The 21,416-nt window shown below is 41.6% G+C and overlaps 5 protein-coding genes and 1 long non-coding RNA gene across 16 annotated transcripts; 5 read left to right on the top strand and 1 right to left on the bottom strand.

Moving 5' to 3' along the window:
* The first annotated feature begins 459 nt into the window (after positions 1-459).
* mfas (midline fasciclin) lies at positions 460-9,693 on the top strand. 6 transcript variants are annotated; one of them, XM_065865620.2, is made up of 10 exons: positions 460-607; positions 1,020-1,124; positions 1,922-1,999; positions 4,824-4,939; positions 5,407-5,548; positions 6,820-7,005; positions 7,074-7,359; positions 7,783-8,257; positions 8,322-9,004; positions 9,067-9,693. In XM_065865620.2, exons 2-10 carry the CDS (start codon positions 1,054-1,056, stop codon positions 9,553-9,555), a joined length of 2,526 nt encoding a protein of 841 aa, XP_065721692.1. In that variant the 5' UTR covers positions 460-607; positions 1,020-1,053; the 3' UTR covers positions 9,556-9,693. The 6 variants fall into 6 exon arrangements, with proteins under 6 accessions (XP_065721692.1, XP_065721691.1, XP_065721694.1 ...); XM_065865621.2 differs by having other exon boundaries at positions 469-607; positions 995-1,124; XM_065865619.2 differs by lacking the exon at positions 1,922-1,999 and having other exon boundaries at positions 4,623-4,939.
* Positions 5,419-6,066, bottom strand: LOC136117032 (uncharacterized). Its single transcript, XR_010654222.2, has 2 exons — positions 5,871-6,066; positions 5,419-5,739 (listed from the first exon to the last, which is right to left on the bottom strand). It is a non-coding gene; the product is annotated as an uncharacterized lncRNA (long non-coding RNA).
* Positions 9,694-11,424: 1,731 nt separating the features above from the next.
* LOC108007332 (uncharacterized) lies at positions 11,425-12,886 on the top strand. The gene is made up of 3 exons (XM_036817940.3): positions 11,425-11,897; positions 11,954-12,492; positions 12,695-12,886. Exons 1-3 carry the CDS (start codon positions 11,469-11,471, stop codon positions 12,753-12,755), a joined length of 1,029 nt encoding a protein of 342 aa, XP_036673835.2. The 5' UTR covers positions 11,425-11,468; the 3' UTR covers positions 12,756-12,886.
* A 642-nt stretch (positions 12,887-13,528) lies between these two features.
* LOC108007333 (uncharacterized) lies at positions 13,529-15,266 on the top strand. Of its 2 annotated transcripts, none has more exons than XR_011603978.1 (4): positions 13,529-13,746; positions 13,832-14,273; positions 14,351-14,842; positions 15,141-15,266. XR_011603978.1 is itself a non-coding variant. In XM_017070982.4 (4 exons), the coding sequence occupies exons 1-4, from the start codon at positions 13,601-13,603 to the stop codon at positions 15,211-15,213; spliced, it is 1,038 nt and encodes a 345-aa protein (XP_016926471.3). In that variant the 5' UTR covers positions 13,529-13,600; the 3' UTR covers positions 15,214-15,266. The 2 variants fall into 2 exon arrangements, 1 of the variants encoding a protein (XP_016926471.3); XM_017070982.4 differs by having other exon boundaries at positions 14,351-14,727.
* Positions 15,267-16,696: 1,430 nt separating this feature from the next.
* On the top strand, positions 16,697-19,075 carry LOC108014340 (uncharacterized). Of its 5 annotated transcripts, none has more exons than XR_005014488.3 (4): positions 16,698-16,904; positions 17,561-17,957; positions 18,013-18,129; positions 18,922-19,066. XR_005014488.3 is itself a non-coding variant. In XM_065865183.2 (3 exons), the coding sequence occupies exons 1-3, from the start codon at positions 16,805-16,807 to the stop codon at positions 18,965-18,967; spliced, it is 543 nt and encodes a 180-aa protein (XP_065721255.2). In that variant the 5' UTR covers positions 16,697-16,804; the 3' UTR covers positions 18,968-19,053. The 5 variants fall into 5 exon arrangements, 3 of the variants coding, with proteins under 3 accessions (XP_065721255.2, XP_065721254.2, XP_036673846.3); XR_005014487.3 differs by lacking the exon at positions 18,013-18,129 and adding an exon at positions 18,527-18,816 and having other exon boundaries at positions 16,699-16,904; positions 18,922-19,075; XM_065865183.2 differs by lacking the exon at positions 18,013-18,129 and having other exon boundaries at positions 16,697-16,904; positions 18,922-19,053.
* Positions 19,076-19,267: 192 nt separating this feature from the next.
* Tango9 (transport and golgi organization 9) lies at positions 19,268-21,381 on the top strand. Its single transcript, XM_017080422.4, has 4 exons — positions 19,268-19,614; positions 19,700-19,847; positions 20,269-20,422; positions 20,484-21,381. Exons 1-4 carry the CDS (start codon positions 19,547-19,549, stop codon positions 21,215-21,217), a joined length of 1,104 nt encoding a protein of 367 aa, XP_016935911.4. The 5' UTR covers positions 19,268-19,546; the 3' UTR covers positions 21,218-21,381.
* Positions 21,382-21,416: the final 35 nt, after the last annotated feature.

Here is a 21,416-nt window from a genome sequence, read left to right on the forward strand (position 1 = left end):
CACAGACAAGAAACAACAGTGATTGATGGGTGTTAGAGGTTACGGGAATATCCAAAATTCAAAGTGCGCACTTCCACAACTTCAGGTAGGAAATCCTCTTTAGCTGCAGTTTTACCTGAGCGAGTTTCCATGAATTACTTTTAAAAATCTTTTAACATCGAGATATAAATCAAATTTTAACAGGGTTATATTCTATTTGTTAGGTCCTATATCGTAAGATATAGTCATCTGACTCCAGGCATATTCCATGATGTTTATTCATGATTTATATTTCAAATGTCACAATGTTTTGATCAATAAATAAAAATTGTTTCGTTTCACACACTTTCTTATATAGTGCGTTACTTGTTGGCACTTTCACAAATCATTCGTACCTCTTGCCACCCGCATCGAACATAGGTACACCCGATCTCAAAGCCTCCCCAAAAGTTCTCTCCGTTCTCCCAAAGCTGCCGTGATCACTGTGCGCTGACATCGACTGAGGCAGAGGCAGCGAATGAGGCAGAGCAGCTTATAAATACCAGATGTTCGACGTTCTTGGGCAGTTAGTTTTAAACTGCGACTTGTAGCGACAACATCGTCGGAACAACCAACCTATTACCACTTCGTGAGTGCCTGTTTTTTGTGATCGTGGTAGCTGTTAGATGGCTGGAGCCAGGAGCCAGAGACATTTGATAATTGAGTGTGTGCCAATTTTTGTAAAACAAGACAATTGACAATAATTACACGTGAGTGACAGGCAGCATATGTATACATATTTGCAATTAACGCGTGAAGACAGTGGAAAAGTTTCTTCTTCGGCCGTCGCTCTCACTCCCAAAATCAGTCACCTACATACGCGAGTGCACCGCTGCGTGGAAAACCTGTATTTTCTGGTCTCCACTGGCCGCCTCAGCTGTTTTTCCGTCTCAGTGAAAATTTCTCGGATCCATCCAGCCATACCAGCTACAGCTACAGCTCCAGCTCCCTTGATTACAGCTAACTCAACTTTCAGCTTGTCTCATTTAACATTTACTTAGCTCCCAACTGAGGCTCAAGATTGTGATACCAAACATGCTACGGCTGTGGGCCTGCCTACTCCTCCTGGGATCCATCCAGATCCAGGGGGTCCCATTCTACGGCGAGTGAGTATTGTATTTCAACTCTTTTTTCGTGCTGTGTAGCGTTCGTTTCATGCACATTTCACGTAGTTTGAGTTGTTTGCGTTGCGGGCATACTGGTTAACATACATCGACATCTTTTGATAAGGCATGAACTAAATGTTTGATGTTATCGGAACACATTTGAAAAGCTGAGAATGCCTGTACAACTAATGGGCTCTCAAAAAACAAAAAAAAAACACTAAAGCCCATAAAAATGCCATTTCATTGATTCATTAGTATCTAGAAATTTCTACCAACTAATCGTATCTCAGCTTATTTAAGACCCTTTAAGGGATCAGAAAATGTTTACGATTAAAAAGGTTGACTTATTTAAAACAACAAAACCGAATAATCACTAACTAGATTCCTAAATTGAATCGCTTGATAATATAAATTATAATAATGTGTCTAAACAAACAATCTCAAAATATTCGAAATATTCTAGAAACTTCTACCAACTAATCGTATCCCAGCTCATTTAAGTCCCTTTAAGGGATCAGAAAATGTTTACGATTAAAAATGTTGACTTATTTGAAAGAACAAAAAACGAATAACAACTAACTAGATTCCTAAATTGAATCGCTTGATAATATAAATTATAATAATGTGTCTAAACAAATTGATGTACACCTCAAAATATTCGAAATGAATAGTTGATCAGTTAGTGGTAACGGTTCCACACAAATTGCGAACTATCTAATTTATGCTGCTTAATTCCTGTAGTACCCTTTATAGAACCCTTCTAAGCCTTTCCCAATAAATTAAATGTTGAATTCCAGTTCGAGTTCGAGTTCCGATGAGGTTGCTGAATTCGAGGCCTCGGCGGGCTCCTCTTCCGAATCCTCTGATAAGTCCAGGTGAACTATAAGTAAACCCTAGCTGCTGAAATCCCATCATTCCCCAGTAGACTAGACACATTCACAACTACTTACCAAAGCAAACACTCCGAATGAGTTTACACGGAAACAACTTTAAAATTCGTTACATCCCCACGGGTTCCAAAACCCAATGACACCACATAAAAGTTGGCTAATACCGGGTTCAGTGCTTTTTATGACATTTTCAAGCTCAGACAGCGAGCCCTGTTTGTTCTTGGAGAAATTTTCGCCCGCTAAACGAAACTGCAAATAAAGTTGACCGAAATGTTTATGGTGGTGGTGAAGGCGCTGAAAGAGCGAAAAGTTCCCCCGGAAAGAAAGAAAGTCCAAAGCCCGGCGAGTATTGACCTCAATTGATAAACCTTAAACTGAAACTGTTGAGTCGAGGAGATTGTCTGGCGATGTTGATTCCCCCATCGAACTCTGTCGGTTCTTCGGCGCAATTGGTAACTGGTAAAAAGGCCACGATCCGAGTCTTTGGCCGACTTGCATTTATCTTATTTTTGCGAAAGATACTGCATCGCAAGAGAACAATGTGCAACCTAAGTGGGGCAACACCGCGGGACTTGGGCAACCTCAGCCACAACATCCACATCTTCTTCCTCTGATCTTCGATGCCGCTCCACACTTGGCTGACTTTGCAACCTTTGGGTTCAAAGCGCCGGAGGGTTCATCTTTGACACAGAATTCTCCAGCGGGGTTGGCCCTGAAAGCAATTGACATTTGACACGGCATTAAGTGCTATGATTATGCATTTTGTGGGCAGGTAATGCGCCGTCTAAAGACTACCCCAAAAACTATATAATCTGCCCTCGAACTGGGTCACCCACAATTTGTTTGGTTTTTATTTTTCGGTCTCGTATTTCCCCCTTTTACGCTCTCTATATGTTTTGATTTCTGCCTGCCACGGTTGCGCTTTAATTAAATCAGGCAGCCATTTGGATGGACACATCTCTGCCCTCGGCGTAAACATTTCTCTGGAAATTTCTGATTCATCATCTCGTCTGTGGCCAATGACTTTCGCTTTGGCTTCGAGCGGACAGAATTTAGTTTGTTTACATACAAATTTTATTCGTCTTACAGATTGGTTATGCATTCTAGAGATATCAATAGGATGGCTTGAATACTTGTCTTGGAAAAAATCATTCAAAGTACTCATAAATTATTCACAAGACAAAGACACAAGACTAGAAAAAAATTATGCCGAATATCATATTTAAACTTAAACATTATTTTTTTTGAATTTTTTTTAGAATGCTTAGATGAAATAACCGTTTTATAAGAAGAAGTAGTATAAGGGGACAGAGAAAATTTCAAAACTTGGAATTAATTCTCTATAAGTTATTAATACAACAAAATGTATTTGCTTGCATAACTAAGACTCAAAATATTCTTAAATCCTTTACATGCTATCAAATTGAAAAATATATTATGTGTCATATTAAGACTTAAATACTATTTATTTAAAAAATTTGTAGAAATTGTAGATGAAATAAAAGGAGTTATAGGAAGTACCAGATAAGTTCTATGAGCTTCGACGGCTAGGAATTATTTCTGTTATAAGCACAGGAAAAATCTATTATTTATGTGGATAGGTAATATGTAAAATGAGTGAACTATTGATTGATGGACATAGAATTGATTACAGTCGGAATGCACTTATCCCAAGCAATATCATAGAAGTGATTTCAAGCAAAACTGACACATAAAAATTAAACAAAAAAGAGGAACTTATTTATCTGGCAAATGGCCAAGCCTCGAAATCGTTCTGTCGGCTTAAATAGCCTGTAAATCTGGCTGAGCTACATTGAGCCCTACTGATCACGTCCCATCCGGATTAGTCATCCAAAGGCAGAACTCCAACCAGAAGAGAATCGGATACACAGAAGTACCTCAAAGTCAGCAACCGAACAAATTGTTTACGTTTTGCCTTTTCGGGCCTCATTGTTTTATTATTTATTTCCAGCTAGTTTCGTTTTGTTTTTGTTTCATTTAGCACTTATTATGAGCTTTTTTTAATTAGCTCCCGCGAAGCGAATTTTAATGACCCGCAGCGAAAAAAAATTTTAAGTTGGCTAACGCTTCAGTTTCAGTCTTCATAGAAAGTATCTGAGTCAGTCTTAACCGTCTGGATTTCGCATGCAGTGGGAGACCCAGAAAAAACCGAAATCCGTTGACATAAATCTCAGTTGATGGATGACAAGTGCAGGAACATTTCTCAAGTTTTGTATGGTTTATTTTTTTGCGATTGTTTCGGCACTTAAAAAGCTATTTTCATTTGATTCTATAAAGAGTTCGACTGGAGGGTGCTTAATATGCGGCTCAGGCAAATGCTGCGCAAAAACCTAAACAATGAGCACGATCAGCATATATATATTTAGACATATAGATGTTTAGTTTGGATGGGGTAGAGTTGAGCTTCTTTTTATGTGAGGGAACAATGATGGCATATGAATTATTGGGTCCCGGTTCCGTTTCGAATCGTTCCGCTCACCATGGAATTTGCATGAAGAGAACACACACAAAGGTACATACTATATACAGTAACACTAACCACATTACTCCACACCAACCACGCACCACCAACCCCACCGATCTGCAGCTTTATGCCACACTTAACCCACCCATTGCCGCTGCATCGCAATATGTTTGCGCCCCTGCCAATCGCACCACTCGCACCGTTCGAGCCCCAAGATCCGATGCATGCCCAGGCTTCCCAGCGGATGGCGAGCGTCTGGAACAACGGACCCGCCCCGCTGGCCCCGCAGCTCCACTCCTCTCACCTGTTGCCACTCTTCAACAGCGGATTCGACACCGAGTTCGTGCCCCTGGAGCACCAGCAGTCGCCGCAGGGACGCCAAGAGACGGGAGCAACCGTTCCCGTTCAAACGCCAAGCGGTGTGGAGCAGAAGCCTTTCAGTAAGTACTATCTCTATACCAAAAAAAATATTATCCCTAAGTTTTAAAACTTAAGTTCTATAAATTAGAAAAATGGCAATTTTTTCAAAAATTGAAAAGTTCTTTTTTGAAATTTTAAAATTCATATTGTTTTGTTATTAGTGTAAAGTTTTTATAACTTTTTAAAATTTTTAAGGCCAAAACACTTTAAAATAGTCAATCTAAAATTAAATCTGAATTTTAATCTAAAATTAAATCTGCAACTCGAAAATAAGTAGTCAACAATTATCTCCAGTCTTGATTTCCTAACTTAAAAAGCAATGATGTTGGTAACAAAATGTTAAGTTGTTGTGTCTTAACAAAAAAAGTTAGTTAAAATACTTAAATATATATACCAAAATATTTTTAATTTCCGGAAATAATTAAAACTTAAATTTATTAAATTGTGACATAAGCAAGAGGTTTAATTGCGTTTCCTTATTTCACAGATGTGGATACCATCACCACGGATGTGAATTCCCCGAACCCGGCCATATTCTTCCAACAGTCGTTCCCCTTCTTTGGCAATGAGTTCTTCAATTCCTTTGGAGGCTTTGGCTTCGGAGCTACCCAGGAGCCCTGGTGGAAGGGGTAAGTACCATCGATCGAGGGAGTCCCATTAAACATAATTTTTTCCCCCAACTTGATTGTTGAAAATTCCCCCAGTTATGGTCAGTAAGTTTCGCGTCTTTCCTAATCGCCGCACTCGAGTGATTCTGCTTCTGACTTGGCCGTTCTTGGCATTTGCCAATTAAGAGAGCACAATGTCAAGTTCATTCGACCTATTAAATACTAGATTGTATAATGTATTATGTCTTCAATAGTATTCAGTAGTACTCTCTAATTGTGTAAAGTTGGCCGGCTTATCGCTTATTGTAGAGGCAATCGAGCATATCAATTAAATAATAAAAACCTAGTTAAATAATTTTCCATCCGAGATTACTGCCAGCTGTGGTTCTGCTTAATATTACTAGGGCCCGATGGTTGCCTTGATTAATTGTCCCACCAGTTGGACACTGTATATAAGGAATGTGAATGAATATATAGTGTCTACTATATTGGATAAGTGCACGAATACATCGTTTGTACAGCCGAGCTTGCACTTTTCTAAATTGTGAAATCAACTCGACGTCGTTTTTGCAGTGAGCAATGAACTCGTTACAGTGGGCATAGTGAAATGAAAGTCAGAGATGTGGCAAATTGAAAAATTAGCTGCATAAAAACCTATATATATTTACATACTTACGTACATCTATGGTTCAGTGGGAAATTTCTAAAAGTTACGCACACAATGAGTTCGCATTCAAAAACAAAAATACGAAGAGTCTCCACTTTGCCATAATTGAATTGATGGACTGGCAAAGCTGTTGGGCCAACACACGAACGCTTTTATATAGAAATAGGTTTATATATTATAACTATGCTCTCTATGACGGATCATTGTGCAAATCCATTTGGCAAACATTCGGTTAGCGAGTGCTGATGAACCAACTAAGTTTGATTGGTTTCGGAGATATGGGCATATGAGTATAAGGGGTTGAGCCAGAATTATAGGCATACAGTAGGTACATTGACTTTTCGATTTGCACGTCTGATATATGACTAAATAATTAGCGAAAGGCAGAAAAGAATTTCTAGAAAAATTAACAAGAGTAATATTCGTACTTTAATATGAATTTAACATTTACTTATCAATTCTTTATAGAGAAGAAAATAAGTATATGAATCATTCTGAGATACCTGAAGGCCAATGTAACAATTATTGTCTAATTAAAAGCCTTGAGCCAATGATCCCATTCCCACTTCCCCAACGATTACCTCATCAGATAGTTAACCAACAGTTAATTTTCCACCTTATCCAGCCCCAATGTGTGCACCGAAAAGGAGGAAGACGAGACCAACGAGACGGAGGCTGAAGAAACCGTGGACACCTTTGGCCAGGAACGTGATGGTATTACCAACGTGGTGCGATCTCCACTCTTCGGTCAATTCCAGTTCAGCGTTAACTCCTGCGCGGAGAAGCCCAACAAGCACGTCTGCACAAAGATGTAAGAGGATTACCAGGAGATTATTAGCTAATATTACCGAATTGATGGAATATTTTTTCCCCATTCAGTGTAAACCAAAACGGCAAGAAGAAGACGCTGACGCTGACCCGCCAGTGCTGCTATGGATACGGACGCCCCAGGAACGCTGACTTCACAACGCCCTGCGAGAAGATCGACATCAAGGACGTGGAGGCCACAGCCAGTGACATGGGAGCCAAGCAGTTCCTCGAGAGCGCCCGCAGTGCCGGAGAGCTGGCCGAGATGCTCGGTGGCAGCAGTGGCAAGAAGGTGACCCTTTTCGTGCCTAACGACGCCGCCTTCCTGGAGTACCGCGGTCACCACCAGCAGGAAAATGTGAGTAGTCCTTTAGTAGCCACAAAGTTAGCTAGTAGTTATAGGTATTCTGAGGGACTTAAGTTTCTTAAAATCACTAAGGGCTCTTTCTCAATGTCTTGTTAAGGTTATAGTTTGTTATCTGTCAGATAAAATTGACTCAAAGTTAAGTTGTTCTGCAAGACAAATTGGTTTGTTTTTGTCATGCTGGTTGTATAAACTTATTAGTGTTAAGAGTGGTCTGTCGGATGAAACCTAACTTGTTAATGAGAAACTATATTTTTGCGATACGAAAACTTAACTCAATGGCAATCGTTATCGAGACATTGACAAATAGTATAAAAAGTTAAGCTTTGACAAAGTACATAAATCTTTTTCAGGGAAATAAAATTAAAATTTATAATCATTAGAATGCTAATCTATTTTGTTCCCTAAAACCAACAGAATGTTGAAGATGCGAAATCCGAAGCTTCCAACTCCAAGCCTTCCATCTACAAACTGCACGCTGTTCTCGGCGAGGTCCAGCTGGAGGATGTGCCCAACGAGAAGCTTCTGCAGACGGAGCTGCCCGACCAGAAGATTCGGATCAACAGCTACCAGCTGCCGGCGGCCTTGAACCTGGAACCCTACCGCTTTGCCGCCAACTGTGTGCCCATCGAGAAGCACGACAAGCTCTCGGAGCAGGCCCTCGTCCACACCTTGGGCGGAGTTCTTAAGCCGCTGACCAAGAACATCATGGACATCATCAGGGAGCGGGCGGATATGTCCATTATGCGGACCGTCCTGGAGAAGACCAACCTGAGTGCCATGCTGGAGGATGACAAGCCGGTGACCATCTTTGTGCCCACCGATGCTGCCTTCGATAAGTTGGAACCGCATCTGCGTCGTGCTCTGAAGGAGGGACGTGGTTGTGCCTCAAGTACGTTAGTCTAGGAACCCAAGCCAAACTTTATTTAAACCAATATTTCCTATACAACCTATAGACATCCTGAAGAACCACTTGCTGGACCTCACCTTCTGCTCGCTGGCCACAGTTCCCGGTGCAAAGACAACGGCCTACAATCTGCTGGGAGAACCCCTGCTCCTCAACCGGACTCACCTGGCTGCCAACCAGACTGGACCTGCTCCGATCTACATCAACAATCTGGCCAAGATCATCGAAGCCGATATCATGGGCACCAATGGTGTCCTCCACGTGATTGACACCATCCTGCCCACCGAGTCAGCTCTGCCCATGACCTCGCTGATGTCCCAGAAGAACCTGACCATTTTCCAGCGTTTGCTGGAGGCCTCTGGCTATGATGATCAGTTCGATGATCTGGACAATGTGACCATCTTTGCACCCACCGACAAGGCTCTCCAGAATACGGAGTGGGCTCGCATGCTTAAGGAACAGCCGGAACTGTTGGATCATAATCTGGACCTGCTGGAATTCCTCAACTACCATGTGGTCAAGCCCATGATCAAGACTTGCGATCTGTCGGAGAAATCGTTGCCCACTGTGGCGGGATCCAGTGTGCGTCTGAACCTCTACTCCACCCATGCCCTCTTCTCGGATGTGATGAACCGGGCCACGGTCAACTGTGCCCGTTTGGTGCATTTCGACGACGAGAGCTGCGGTTCCGTCCTCCACCAGGTGGATCGTGCCCTGGCGCCACCCAAGAATGTGAGTTTTTGAGAGGTTCTTACCAAATCAGATCTTATAATAATTTTGTAATAATCCCCCAGAACATGCTCAAGCTGCTGGAGGCCAATCCCAACTACAGCAAGTTCTTGGAACTGGTGCGCAAGGCCAATCTCACCCAGCTGTTGTCCAACAACTCCAGAAGTCTCACCCTGCTGGTGCCCAAAAACGATGTCTTCGAGGAGCTGAGCGAGTCCGGTGAGGGTGCAGCCAAGCCCAGCGACCCCGTGGCCCTGGTCAAGACCCACATTGTTGAGGATGTCGTCTGCTGTGCCGGCATTATCCCAACCAACTGGCCATTTGTCCGCTCCATCGAGTCCATCTCCGGCCAGCATCTGCGCATCACCCGCGATCGCCGTCCCAAGATCGAGAACGCCGGCGTCACCAAGTGCGATGTTGTGGCCACCAATGGCATTCTCCACGAGGTCAACGACATTATCGTGCCCCGCCCACAGCGCCAGCAGCAGCGACCCCAGCTGCTCCCACCCGGAGCTGGCTATCAGCCCCAGGGAGACTTCGACGACTTCTTCTGAGCGGTGCTCCTACCTATCTCATGCATATGATTTATAAAGCACATATTTATATTTACTCTTAACGATTTGTCAATTGATTGGAAGCCACATCCAGCTCAGAATCTTCTCTGATAAATAAAAAAATTAGTATTAAAATAAGGATTTCGATTTTAGTCAAGAATACGAATTTCTTTTGCAGTTTTTCAGTCGTAGTTTAGCCAAATCAAGGCGTACAGCTAAAAGACCGACTTTTTTGAGCAGCTAACAACCTATGCTAACTATTTCCATCATTTTTTCAAAAATTTATTTTTTGATCAATTTTCGAATTTTTTTGATCATAACTTTTTGCGAAAAATGACAAAAATAAAAAATTTTTAGGTTTGAATGCCAATGGATAGACATTTAAATTACGAGCTCAGAGAGGTATGACATTCCTTGTTCTGACCTTTTTTTGCCATATGACAGCCAAAAAACTGATTTTTCTTGGCGAAAAATAAGGTTTTGAATTTCAGTCAAAAATACGCTTTTCTTTTGCAGTTTTTCAGTCGTAGTTTAGCCAAATCAAGGCGTACAGCTAAAGGACAGACTGTTTTGAGCAGCTAACAACCTATGCTAACTATTTCCATCACTTTTTCAAAAATTTATTTTTTTATCAAATTTTGAATTTTTTTATCATAATTTTTTGCGAGAAATGACAAAAATAAAAAATGTTTAGGTTTGAACGCCAATGGATAGAAATTTAAATTACGAGCTCAGCGAGGTATGACATTCCTTGTTCTGACCTTTTTTTGCAATATGACAGCAAAAAAACGGATTTTTTTTTGGCGAAAAATAAGGTTTTCAATTTCAGTCAAAAATACGCTTTTCTTTTGCAGTTTTTCAGTCGTAGTTTAGCCAAATCAAGGCGTACAGCTAAAAGACCGACTGTTTTGAGCAGCTAACAACCTATACTAACTATTCCCATCACTTTTTCAAAAATTTATTTTTTTATCAAATTTTGAATTTTTTTATCATAGTTTTTTGCGAGAAATGACAAAAATAAAAAATGTTTAGGTTTGAACGCCAATGGATAGAAATTTAAATTACGAGCTCAGCGAGGTATGACATTCCTTGTTCTGATCTTTTTTTGCAATATGACAGCAAAAAAACGGATTTTTTTTTGGCGAAAAATAAGGTTTTCAATTTCAGTCAAAAATACGCTTTTCTTTTGCAGTTTTCCAGTCGTAGTTTAGCCAAATCAAGGCGTACAGCTAAAAGACCGACTGTTTTGAGCAGCTAACAACCTATACTAACTATTCCCATCACTTTTTGGGAAATTCATTTTTTGACCAATTTTCGCATTTTTTTCAGGGGTGTTTTTTTGCAAAAAAATGGCAAAAATAAAAAAATTTTGGTTTGAATGTCAATGGATAGAAATTTTAATTACGAGCTCAGCGAGGTATGACATTCCTTGTTCTGACCTTTTTTTGCAATATGACAGCCAAACAACAGATTTTTTTTGGCGAAAAATAAGGTTTTGAATTTTAGTCATAAATACGCTTTTCTTTTGCAGTTTTTCAGTCGTAGTTTAGCCAAATCAAGGCGTACAGCTAAAAGACCGACTGTTTTGAGCATTTAACAACTAACAACTAACTATCCTCATCACTTTACGGTAAGATAATTTTTTGACCAATATTCGCATTTTTCATAAATAATGAATGTACGAGTAGCGGGCTCTAATAAAGAGTGAGAAATCTCTTTTGTGGCTTATCAGTAAGAGAAGCTTGCTAAGAGAAACGAATCTATTCAAGAACCCTACTCATACATATTAAAGCACTTTAATACCCCCACAGTTGTTTCTTATCTATGAGTAAAAACCTAGAGCTTGGAGCATATAAAAGCGCATCATTGCTTGGCATTTCGACTATTTGAGCTTGCTAAGTGAAAAGTAGAAGATGTCGGGATCATTGCCAGCCACATTTGTCAAGGGTTTCCATAATGAGGAGCTGGTGCGACGAATGGAGTACCGAAAACTGGGCTCTACGGGGCTGCGAGTATCCAAAATTGCACTCGGTGGCGCCACTCTCTCCAAACTCTTCTCTGACGACTTCGATCGAGAGGAGGGCATCCGCACTGTGCAGGAGGCCATCAGATCCGGGATCAACTATATAGACACAGCGCCCTTCTATGGCCAAGGCAAGTCGGAGGAGCTGCTTGGCCAGGCGCTGCGGGATGTGCCCAGGGAGGCCTACTATATAGCCACCAAAGTGGCGCGTTATGAATTGGATCCGGAGAAGATGTTCGACTATACGGCTGCCAAAACACGGGAGAGTGTGAAGAAGAGCCTGAAGTTGCTCGGATTGGACATGGTGGACATTCTGCAGGTGGGTTTTGCTCCTTGGATTATAAACTAATCAAACAAAATGAAATCCATTGATAGGTTCACGATGTGGATGCCGCACGCAGTCTGGACATAGTCCTAAACGAAACCATTCCCGTCCTGGAGGAGTATGTGCAGGCGGGAAAGGCCCGCTTTATCGGGATCACCGCCTACGACGTGGACGTGCTAAAGGAGTGCGCCGAGAGGGGCAAGGGTCGCATCCAGGTGGTGCTCAACTATGCCCGCTACACCCTATTGGATAACACCCTGTTGCGAAACATGAAGGCCTTCAAGGAACTGGGCGTGGGCATCGTCTGTGCCGCCGCCCACTCTCTGGGACTCCTCAGCAATGCCGGACCCCAATCCTGGCATCCTGGCAGTCCTGAACTCTTGGCTGTGGGCAAGAGGGGAGCCGAAATCTGCAAGCAGCGAAATGTGGAGCTGGGAAAACTGGCCATGTACTATACCATGCAACTGGATGGCGCGGCCACCTTCCTCATCGGCATCCCCAACCGAGAGCTGCTGCGGATTAACTTGGATGCCGTCTTCGATGGACTCACTCCCCATGAACAGGAAGTGCTGCAGTACCTGCGCGAAAAGTAAGTTGGCCAACAACTGGTTACCCCGAACAGGGAACTGTGCAAGTCGAATTTGGTGTTAGCAATTGCATCACGGGCACGAACTTGGCCATCAGCCTGACCAAACTGGTTAATAGCCACCCGATCCAGTCCAGAGTGTTCAAGTCCAATCTCCATTCCAATCGCCAAAATACATGTATTTCTTTTTCGATCTTTGTTTCAGCGTTTTCACCAAGTCCTACAGCTGGGGCTCCACTTTATCCACGGTTAACATGTTCAAGTGAGTGGACACTCAAAATAGGCACTCGAACTTGAGCTCTGAACACCAGGGAAATCATTGGGAAATACAGAAAAAACGGATTTAAAATGGATCTTAATATAAAATGTTATAAAAATAAAGATTTGTTAAATTTAATTATTCGGCTACTGAGTTTCTATGGGTCTTAGCTGGGTCCAGTTTATTTGAAAACATCTCAAGATCAGTGCACCTTTGAATTACCTAGGTATACGTTTAAATTGTTAAGTCTGTAATCTCCAATACTTTATAAAGCACATAAGCAGCCTATATATAATTAATATAAAATACCAATAAAGAATTCCAAGATAAGCTCAGGCCAGGTTCATTTGTCTATACCTGGTAAAAGTAATTGAATGCATTATACATGCAAAATATAATATAGACAAGTGCTTGCTCATATTTCTTTATTCAAAGTACTCTAGCGTTTGTTTACACAAAACCTCAAATTGATAAATGGGGGTTTGTTTTTGATGAGAGAAGCGTCAAGAGAGTGAGAGAAGAAAGCCACGAAAGCGGATAACTGAGTATAGAAATGTAGAATTCTTTACAACCTCTCTTCACCTGATAACCTCTTTAAAAAATTATTATGATCTTAAGCCAAGAAGAGAAAACTGTAGAACTTGCTTATCCACTCTTCATTCTTTATTCAGACTACTTATACTTTGACACCACTCCTAAATTCGTACTTTTCTCTCTCTCTCCCTCTCTTTGATAAAGTGCACGGAATGATTTTCAGAATATAAGCTAAAAATATGACAATCTGTAGTTAGTATTGCTCCGACTAGCAATCGAATTTCAACAGAGTGCAAAAATATATTGGGATAATCAAAAATGTCTGGAACATTACCGGCCACATATGTGAAGGGTTTTCACGATGAGGCGAAGGTGCGCCGTATGGAATATCGCAAACTCGGAAAGACCGGCCTAGAGGTCTCGAAAGTCTCTTTCGGCGGCGGCGCCCTGTGCGCCAATTACGGGTAAGAGAAATATAATAAGAAAACTCTAGTTTTATTATTTCTTTTCTATAAAATCATAATATTATGTTTCATATCTCCCCTCAAGCTTTGATCTGGAGGAGGGAATCCAAACAGTGCATGAAGCGCTGAAGTCGGGCATCAATTACATTGATACCGCCCCCTGGTACGGTCAGGGTCGCTCTGAGGAGGTCCTCGGTTTGGCTCTGAAGAGCACACCTCGCGAATCGTACTACATCGCCACCAAAGTCGCTCGCTATGATCTCGACTACGAGAATATGTTCGACTTTAGCGCGAAAAAGACTCGCGAAAGTGTGGAGAAAAGTCTAAAGCTGCTGGGTCTGGACTATGTGGATGTTATTCAGATTCACGACATTGAGTTTGCCAAGGATCTGGACATTGTCATCAACGAGACATTGCCAACTCTGGAGCAGCTGGTCAAGGAGGGCAAGGCCAGGTTCATTGGAGTGTCTGCCTATCCGATTTCGGTGCTCAAGGAGTGCCTGACCCGAGCGGCAGGAAGATTCGACGTAAGTAATACATCTTTCCCGCTTCATTTACTTAAAAGTTAAAAAATGTAACATTAACATTTCAATTACCCTTCCAGACGGTTCTCACCTATGCCCGATACACACTGACCGATGAGACGCTCCTGGAGTACCTGGACTTCTTCAAGTCGCAGAATCTGGGAGTCATCTGTGCTGCGGCCCACGCCCTTGGTCTGTTGACCAATGGTGGACCCCAGCCCTGGCATCCGGCCAGCGCTGATCAGAAGGCCATTGCCCGGAAGGCGGCGGAAATCTGCAAGGAACGCGGGGTGGAGCTGGGAAAGCTGGCCATGTTCTACACGATGAAGGGACTGCCCGAGGTGAGCACCTTCCTCACGGGCATGCAGACTCGCCAGCTGCTGCGGATCAACCTGGAGGCATTCGAACAGGGCCTCAGCGATAAGGAGCAGGAAGTGCTGCAGTATCTCAAAGAAAAGTGAGTGTCCGACTCGGAAGTTGGCCAAAAGCGGCACAACGAAAATTGTGCAACTCGGATACAATGTTACCATTACATCATTTCCACTTTCCTGCGGTTGGGGGTCCACTCCTCGGTTAGTTGTCCATACATATATGTGTGCATGATCATTGTCAATCTTGGCCATCGGTGCAGTAGGCGCCAGACAACCTCTTCCCCGTCCCCACAGCCCGTCGATTACTGACCACTTCCCACCGAGCGGAATCTCGTCGGTTTCCCCCTGATTCGAGGTTCAACTTGTTGGTCTCTCAACTTCATCGATTCGTGCCTCACGTCGATTTTCCTCCTTTTTCCCCAACTTTATGTACTGGCTAATTTCACGATCCTCTCTATTAAGGTATTATGTAAATTGATTGTCTTTTTTCTATTTTCAGTGTTTTGACCAAACCATTTGATTGGGAGGGCAATGAACTGAAGGTATATTGGGCTGCCTTGAAGAAGAAGTAATATGGGAGGAATACCAAAAAAAGAACGAGATAAATAAAGATTTTTAAAATAAATTATTTAGGTTTTTCTTCTTCATGGATAACCTTATATAGTGTCCTAGAAATGAACTTGATATGGTTTAAAAAGGCAAAAATCAATTTATTTTGCAACTGGAACTTGATAAGCTTTTAATCAGGTGATGATAATTGTTGCAGATAGCAAATAACTATAAGTAATAACTGATAAGTGAAGAGCACTTCAAACAAAAATCACTAATAAATGACATAAAATATGGGGAAGGTAAGTTACACACAAGCTTTAATAGTATCTAAGTCAAAACGGATCATGATAATAAAATATATAATATTTGCATTACATTGACACCCCAAATAGGGACTTAAACTGTTTATCAGGCCACACAAACCTACAAATTTACCATATAATTTAAAATAAAATAAATAAATAATTAATTAAAATAACTAGTATTTAACTGAAATAATGCAATAATCATTTTTCACAATCTTTTAAAGCCATCTTCGAATATCGCGTTCACAAGGAGGCTTAACAACTTAATCATGTTTAGCTGAGCTTCCACGAACATCTCGAAGTAAATGCATTTTCTGGTCAATATTGAACACGACCACTTCCACCTTTCGCTGGCATGGCCAGACCGAATCGTTAACTAATTACACTTTAATTAACGCAATAAACGAAAAACAAAAGATGCAAGTAACAACAAAAGGCAGGCTGGAAAACTAACAAAAGCCACAGCTGAAGTTATTAAAATGGTTGCATGAAGGAGAACTGAAACCGAATTGAGCCGCAGTCAGTCGCAAAAAACGGGGAAGTTTAATAACATTTTGAATAATGAACGGCAACGAAAAACAAAATCGGTTGGTTGAATGCAGCGCTAAAAATGCGAAACGAATGCAACACAGCAGAAATCCACATGCCACACGCGAAAAGCGGAAATGTCTTTGGACCGATGCCGCATTTTGTTTTCCTTAAACTGCCGCTTTAAATAAATATTGATACCCTGGCAGAAGGTATTTTGTATTTATTCACATTCTTTATAAGAGAGAATTTAAAATAAAGACATAAACTCTAATAAATTGGTGCATAGCTCATAAAGTTAAAATATTACAATAACCAAAACCTTATAAAATTCCCATCTTACAAATAACATCTTGATATTACATATACAAGTTTTCTAAGGCTAAGCTGTTTTAATGGGTATTATGTGGTCTAATTTCCCGAAACCCGTCTTTTCTTATGGATTTATGTGGCTTTTCCACTCGGCGATGCCAATAAATTTTCGCCTTATCAAAAGCGCAGTACAATTAAATATTTTTATGCTCAGCTATTGACCAAATTCTCACTGGCTCTCCGTTCAAAACGACTCTTTCTCTCTTAAGTAACCTCTTTTTTTCGTTTTTTTTCGTCTCAGTTGCTGTAAGCCGAGCTTTCGAGACGCGCTTATATGCGCTGCGCATGCGCAACCGCTTCGTCAGTTTAAATCTTGGCTTGCAACTGCAAAGACAGCTCCGAGACTCAGATAGCTCCGCGGCAAATCTACATCGTTTTGTGTTGGATAATACTAAAGTGCAATAATATGTCGGGATTACAGAATGGCATTCTGCTTTTGTTCGCCTGTAACTTGTTGTTGGTCCTCTACGTGTCGGCCAATAAGCAACAAAAACACCAAAATCAAGGTAAGATGGTCGACTCGGGTTAACAAAAGAGGACTGTGACTGATTCATCCAGGTTGGGTGGAGAAATTCTCAAAGCCGTGTTCTTTTACTTCGGGTTGTTCTAGCCAGACCAAAATAAACAAAAACCGGTTAGCGGAACTTGATAGTGCCGGCTATCTGAAAGATGAGTGAACTTCAACGGTTCGTTGGGTAAAATGTCTAGAAACGTTAGGCTCAGGTAGAAGCAACGGTTATCTCTATAAAGAAAGCCTAAAGCAGTTACAAGCGCGTTACAAAAGAAATTGAGAGTAATGGTTCCTAAAATTAGAAGAAAGTTTTAAAAACTATAAGGAAATGTAAGTGAATTTATGTTTATTTGTGATATAACTAAAAAAACCAAATTTTTAGTTAAGTAACGACAAGGCACCCTATCCATCAAAAGTTATAAAGTGGTTAAATAAAGAAGATTTAACATAACTTACTTTTTACACATTTCACATTTTTTTTTCGAATAAATACAAATGTAAAGCAAAAAAAGAAAAAAGCATTTTACCTAATTATCAATTCAAACTAAGGAGACAGCTAAATTGGTTTATTCTTAAAAATCGAAGTTCTTGGAAATTTGTTACATGAAAAACCTAAAATGTCACCCATGAAAATGTCTCGCCCTATTGCAGAAATCTGGGAACAAGACCTTTCGGACACCTTTAAAATCGAGGGCAGCGACCAGGGCATCCAAAAGGTGAACCTTAAGTGCGGAGCGGACTCGATGAACGTGGTGCTGGAGACGGAGAAGCCCTTCACGGGTGTGATGTACACGCGTGGCAGCTTCTACAAGCAGACGGCACCGTGCTTCTTGAAGCCCTCTTCGAACCAGGGATCCCGCACCATGGAGATGAACTTCCAGTTGGATCAGTGCCAAACACTACGGGACGGAGATCTTTACACCAACATCGTGGTGATCCAGAACGATCCGGAGTTGATCACGCCCGGAGACTCGGCCTTCTCGTTGGAGTGCGACTTCCGACAGCCCCGCAGCCTGGACGTGGAGGCCAGCATGCAGGCCAGGGACAGGTAAGGTGGCGGATCCGAGTCCGAATCTCTGATTACGATCTCTGATCTGCAATAGAAACCCACAAAAATTGCGCGGAGCACGCGGTGGAACCCGCCAGCGCCAATAGAACCCTTCAACCACTCTCAGAATTTTTCACTTCGACTACGACCACCTCCAAAAGCTGTACATAAGGTACAAGAGAGATGAAGATTTTTTCTTATGCCCCCAAAACTAATACCAGCCAAGTAGCGCAATACTAACCTTAAAATATAAATTTTGGGGGACACAACATTCAGGTGTGGTCAAAACAGTAGCCGATAGGAAAAGCCCAAATTCTTCTGCAGGGTATTAACTTTTTTTCAAAAGCAAAAGTTAAACTGGAAATCTCAAGAACCCAACTTCAACTTATTTTTTAAATTATTTAATTACGGAAGACTTTTAGTAGCAGGTCTAATAGTTGATCCACTCGTTTCACTCCCTGTAGAGTGTCTTTTAAATCAGTGTTATTGGGGATTCCCGCGCGAATTCTTCAACTCTATTATTTTGACCGCAGCCTCTCACATGCCCACAAAAACCATACATTCCACAGAGTGGCCACTGGCTCCAAAATCACACTCACAAGTCCCGATCCTGCGGCACCCACGGAACATCTACACAACTCGGTGGTTAGCAACAGCGACTCGGTCGCATACATACCAAAGTTCAGCCGGCCAAATAGAACCATACACCTAGGCTCCGTCGAGGAGGTGACTCTGCCCTCGTCCTCCCAATCCCGAGACGAGCTCTAGGAACACCTACACTGCACGACACGAAAACAAAATAGGAAACAAGATACTCAAAAACATGATCACAACACTTGAAAAACACTTCTGAGTACAGGTGAGACGACAGGACACGCTTTTTGTTGCCATTTGTGTTTGCTAATGTTTCTTGAAAATAGCATTTACGTCTTTTTTCTAAATAATGTTGTTCATATTTTTACAGGAAAATAGCACAAAATGCAACGCAACCGTCAACGCAGAAAAATTGATGCCAATTGGGCGATAGATGCACTAACACCACTTCATGTATTTTCATTTAAATGGTTTTTCATATCCTGTGATATTTTTTAAGTTTGCGTTTAATAAAAACTTTGAAAAAATACTGTCTGTGTGTTTTTATTCCACTTTACGGATTTTAGAACAGTAGTTTTTTTTTTCAATTCCATAATGGTTCAAAATACCCGCGTTTTTTCAAATCAAACTAGTTGCTTTAAGGTATGACCAGCTCAATTTTTGACTGTAATCCGCAGTTATAGTATCGCGTAATTTTTGGTACATTACGCGGCCACACTCTTGAAAATAAAAAAATAAACAAAAGTAACGTAAAAACGAACTAATATACATTACTCATCTCAAAATTGCAAGATAATTGAATAGTTAAGGCTACAACACTTGAGCAACTTACATAGAGCTGCGGAAGGGCAGTCAATTACCAACCTGGCCGCACTTTGTTGCACTTGTTACTGCGCAGTCACAATAGCGAATTGCACGAATTGCACAAAGAGCGTCAATATTTGTAAATCGAATTAGCGAGAACTGCACCCAAGAAGGGAATTTTCCGCCACAGAATGGATCTTCGTCATTACCTGTCGCTGTTCTTTGCGCTCATCGGCACTTTCAACGTTCTGATAGTGAAGTGAGTACCGAAAAACCTTTAATAAGATCCCCCAAAAACCATCTAAACATACATATATGCACCCGATTTTGTGTGTGTATTGCAGGTGGGCCAATCAACAGCAGCTGATTGGCAGCGATGGAAAACTGCACGGATTCCAGCATCCGGTGGTCTTCACCCTGCTCATGTTCCTCGGCGAGTTCCTGTGTTTCGTGGTCTTCAAGCTGATCCGCCTGATCTCTAATCGTCGGGGAGTAAGTCCTGAAGCCGGCTATGAAGTCGGTGTTTTTGAATTTGCTCGGTGGATGAATGGGATTTATAATTTAGAATATCTATAAAGAACATGATTTGGATTAGTTAAATGTTATAGGTTTTGTATCCAAATTAAAATACATATGTCAAAATAAGTAGTAGTAGTTATGAGATCATACGACATCATCTTTTAATGAAAAACGCCGATTATATTAACCCTTTTCATATTCAAATTCTATTCTCTAAAATATTTATGATTCTAGTTAGAAAGACATCATTCAAGAAGGATTAAAAGATTAATGTTCCATTCTGAGCTTAATCAATTGCCAATTATATTATTATTATTTTAAATATGCTCGCATTGCTCCTGTAATCACTTAAGAAATTATTGACCATATCTAATAAACACCATGCAATCCGCAGGCCATCGCCGATCTGGACAGCATCCTGACTCAGGACAGCGGTGAGTTCAGCCCTTTGAGCATGATCCTGCCCACGGTGTTGGATACGGTAGCCTCTATTCTGCTGTTCACCGGACTTTACTTGACTTACGCCTCCAGCTTCCAGATGATAAGGGGTGCGCCTATCACTCTCCGGCATTGCTTATCTTGACTAATGTTGACTCATCTACTCTGCAGGCGCGGCTCTGATTTTCGCGGGCATCTTCAGTACCATGTTTTTGAACCACTCGCTTACCGGACGCCACTGGCTGGCCTTCTTCATCATTTCCTGCGGCCTGTTGAGCATCGTTGGTCAAGACGTTCAGCGCGCTAGCTACGACCAGATCACATTGCCGTACACGGACCACAAAGCCATCTTGACTGGCGACTTGCTCATCATAATTGCCGAAATTGTACACGGTCTGCAGTATGTCTACGAGGAGAAGCAGCTCAAGACCTCGAATGTGGCACCTTTGCAAGCTGCCGGCTGGCAGGGAATTTTTGGGTTAGCTATCACCTCGATTTTGGCCATTTGCATGCACTACTTGCCAACCGTGAGTCCCTTTACCGAGAGCTCGCGTGCTGTCTTCGACGATTGGAGTGATCTGCTTGAGGGTCTGAAGGAGAATCCCTCTTTGATTATGGCTCTGATTGCCTTTACCGTCTCGTGTGCCCTGTACAACTTTATTGGCCTATTAATTGCGATGAACTCGTCCAGCACCACGCGCATATTGGCCGATGGTCTACGAGTGTACTTTATTTGGTTGTTCGTGATCAACATGGACTGGGAGTTCTTAAGTTGGGTCACGATCATGGGCTTCCTCATCGTGCAAATGGGAAGCATTCTCTACCGGAAGCCTTTTTTTCTCGGCGTAAACTTGAATTCGGTGAACGAAGATGTTCCAAACAGCCGTCCCGCGGATGTAATCTAAGGAAACTGAGGGATTTCTGGAGTGAAAAGAGTCCTGACAAGGTGGATTGTGATAAGAGAGATGGGCTGCAAGTCAACCCTAGGCTGATTCTTGAAAACTACTTATCGATTGTAAAAGTTCAACATGTAGCACCATTAAGCAAATACACACAAAATGTTAATTGATCCGGTATTAAATTCATTTACATTGTTTAAAAGCC

This window comes from Drosophila suzukii, chromosome 3 (genome assembly GCF_043229965.1).
Source record: "Drosophila suzukii chromosome 3, CBGP_Dsuzu_IsoJpt1.0, whole genome shotgun sequence".
NCBI classification, from domain to species: domain Eukaryota; kingdom Metazoa; phylum Arthropoda; class Insecta; order Diptera; family Drosophilidae; genus Drosophila; species Drosophila suzukii.

Excerpts from the sequence above, each read along its gene's own strand:
- mfas (XM_065865619.2), top strand. The coding sequence starts at position 1,054 with ATGCTACGGCTGTGGGCCTGCCTACTCCTCCTGGGATCCATCCAGATC. Across the intron at positions 1,125-4,622 it reads GGGGTCCCATTCTACGGCGA|CTTTATGCCACACTTAACCC; the intron begins GTGAGTATTGTA and ends ACCGATCTGCAG. Across the intron at positions 5,549-6,819 it reads CAGGAGCCCTGGTGGAAGGG|CCCCAATGTGTGCACCGAAA; the intron begins GTAAGTACCATC and ends CACCTTATCCAG.
- LOC108007332 (XM_036817940.3), top strand. The coding sequence starts at position 11,469 with ATGTCGGGATCATTGCCAGCCACATTTGTCAAGGGTTTCCATAATGAG. Across the intron at positions 11,898-11,953 it reads ACATGGTGGACATTCTGCAG|GTTCACGATGTGGATGCCGC; the intron begins GTGGGTTTTGCT and ends ATCCATTGATAG. Across the intron at positions 12,493-12,694 it reads CTGCAGTACCTGCGCGAAAA|CGTTTTCACCAAGTCCTACA; the intron begins GTAAGTTGGCCA and ends TCTTTGTTTCAG.
- LOC108007333 (XM_017070982.4), top strand. The coding sequence starts at position 13,601 with ATGTCTGGAACATTACCGGCCACATATGTGAAGGGTTTTCACGATGAG. Across the intron at positions 13,747-13,831 it reads GCCCTGTGCGCCAATTACGG|CTTTGATCTGGAGGAGGGAA; the intron begins GTAAGAGAAATA and ends TCTCCCCTCAAG. Across the intron at positions 14,274-14,350 it reads GAGCGGCAGGAAGATTCGAC|ACGGTTCTCACCTATGCCCG; the intron begins GTAAGTAATACA and ends TTACCCTTCCAG.
- Tango9 (XM_017080422.4), top strand. The coding sequence starts at position 19,547 with ATGGATCTTCGTCATTACCTGTCGCTGTTCTTTGCGCTCATCGGCACT. Across the intron at positions 19,848-20,268 it reads TGATCTCTAATCGTCGGGGA|GCCATCGCCGATCTGGACAG; the intron begins GTAAGTCCTGAA and ends TGCAATCCGCAG. Across the intron at positions 20,423-20,483 it reads CAGCTTCCAGATGATAAGGG|GCGCGGCTCTGATTTTCGCG; the intron begins GTGCGCCTATCA and ends TCTACTCTGCAG.
- LOC108014340 (XM_036817951.3), top strand. The coding sequence starts at position 16,805 with ATGTCGGGATTACAGAATGGCATTCTGCTTTTGTTCGCCTGTAACTTG. Across the intron at positions 16,905-17,560 it reads ACAAAAACACCAAAATCAAG|AAATCTGGGAACAAGACCTT; the intron begins GTAAGATGGTCG and ends GCCCTATTGCAG. Across the intron at positions 17,958-18,526 it reads AGCATGCAGGCCAGGGACAG|AGTGGCCACTGGCTCCAAAA; the intron begins GTAAGGTGGCGG and ends TACATTCCACAG.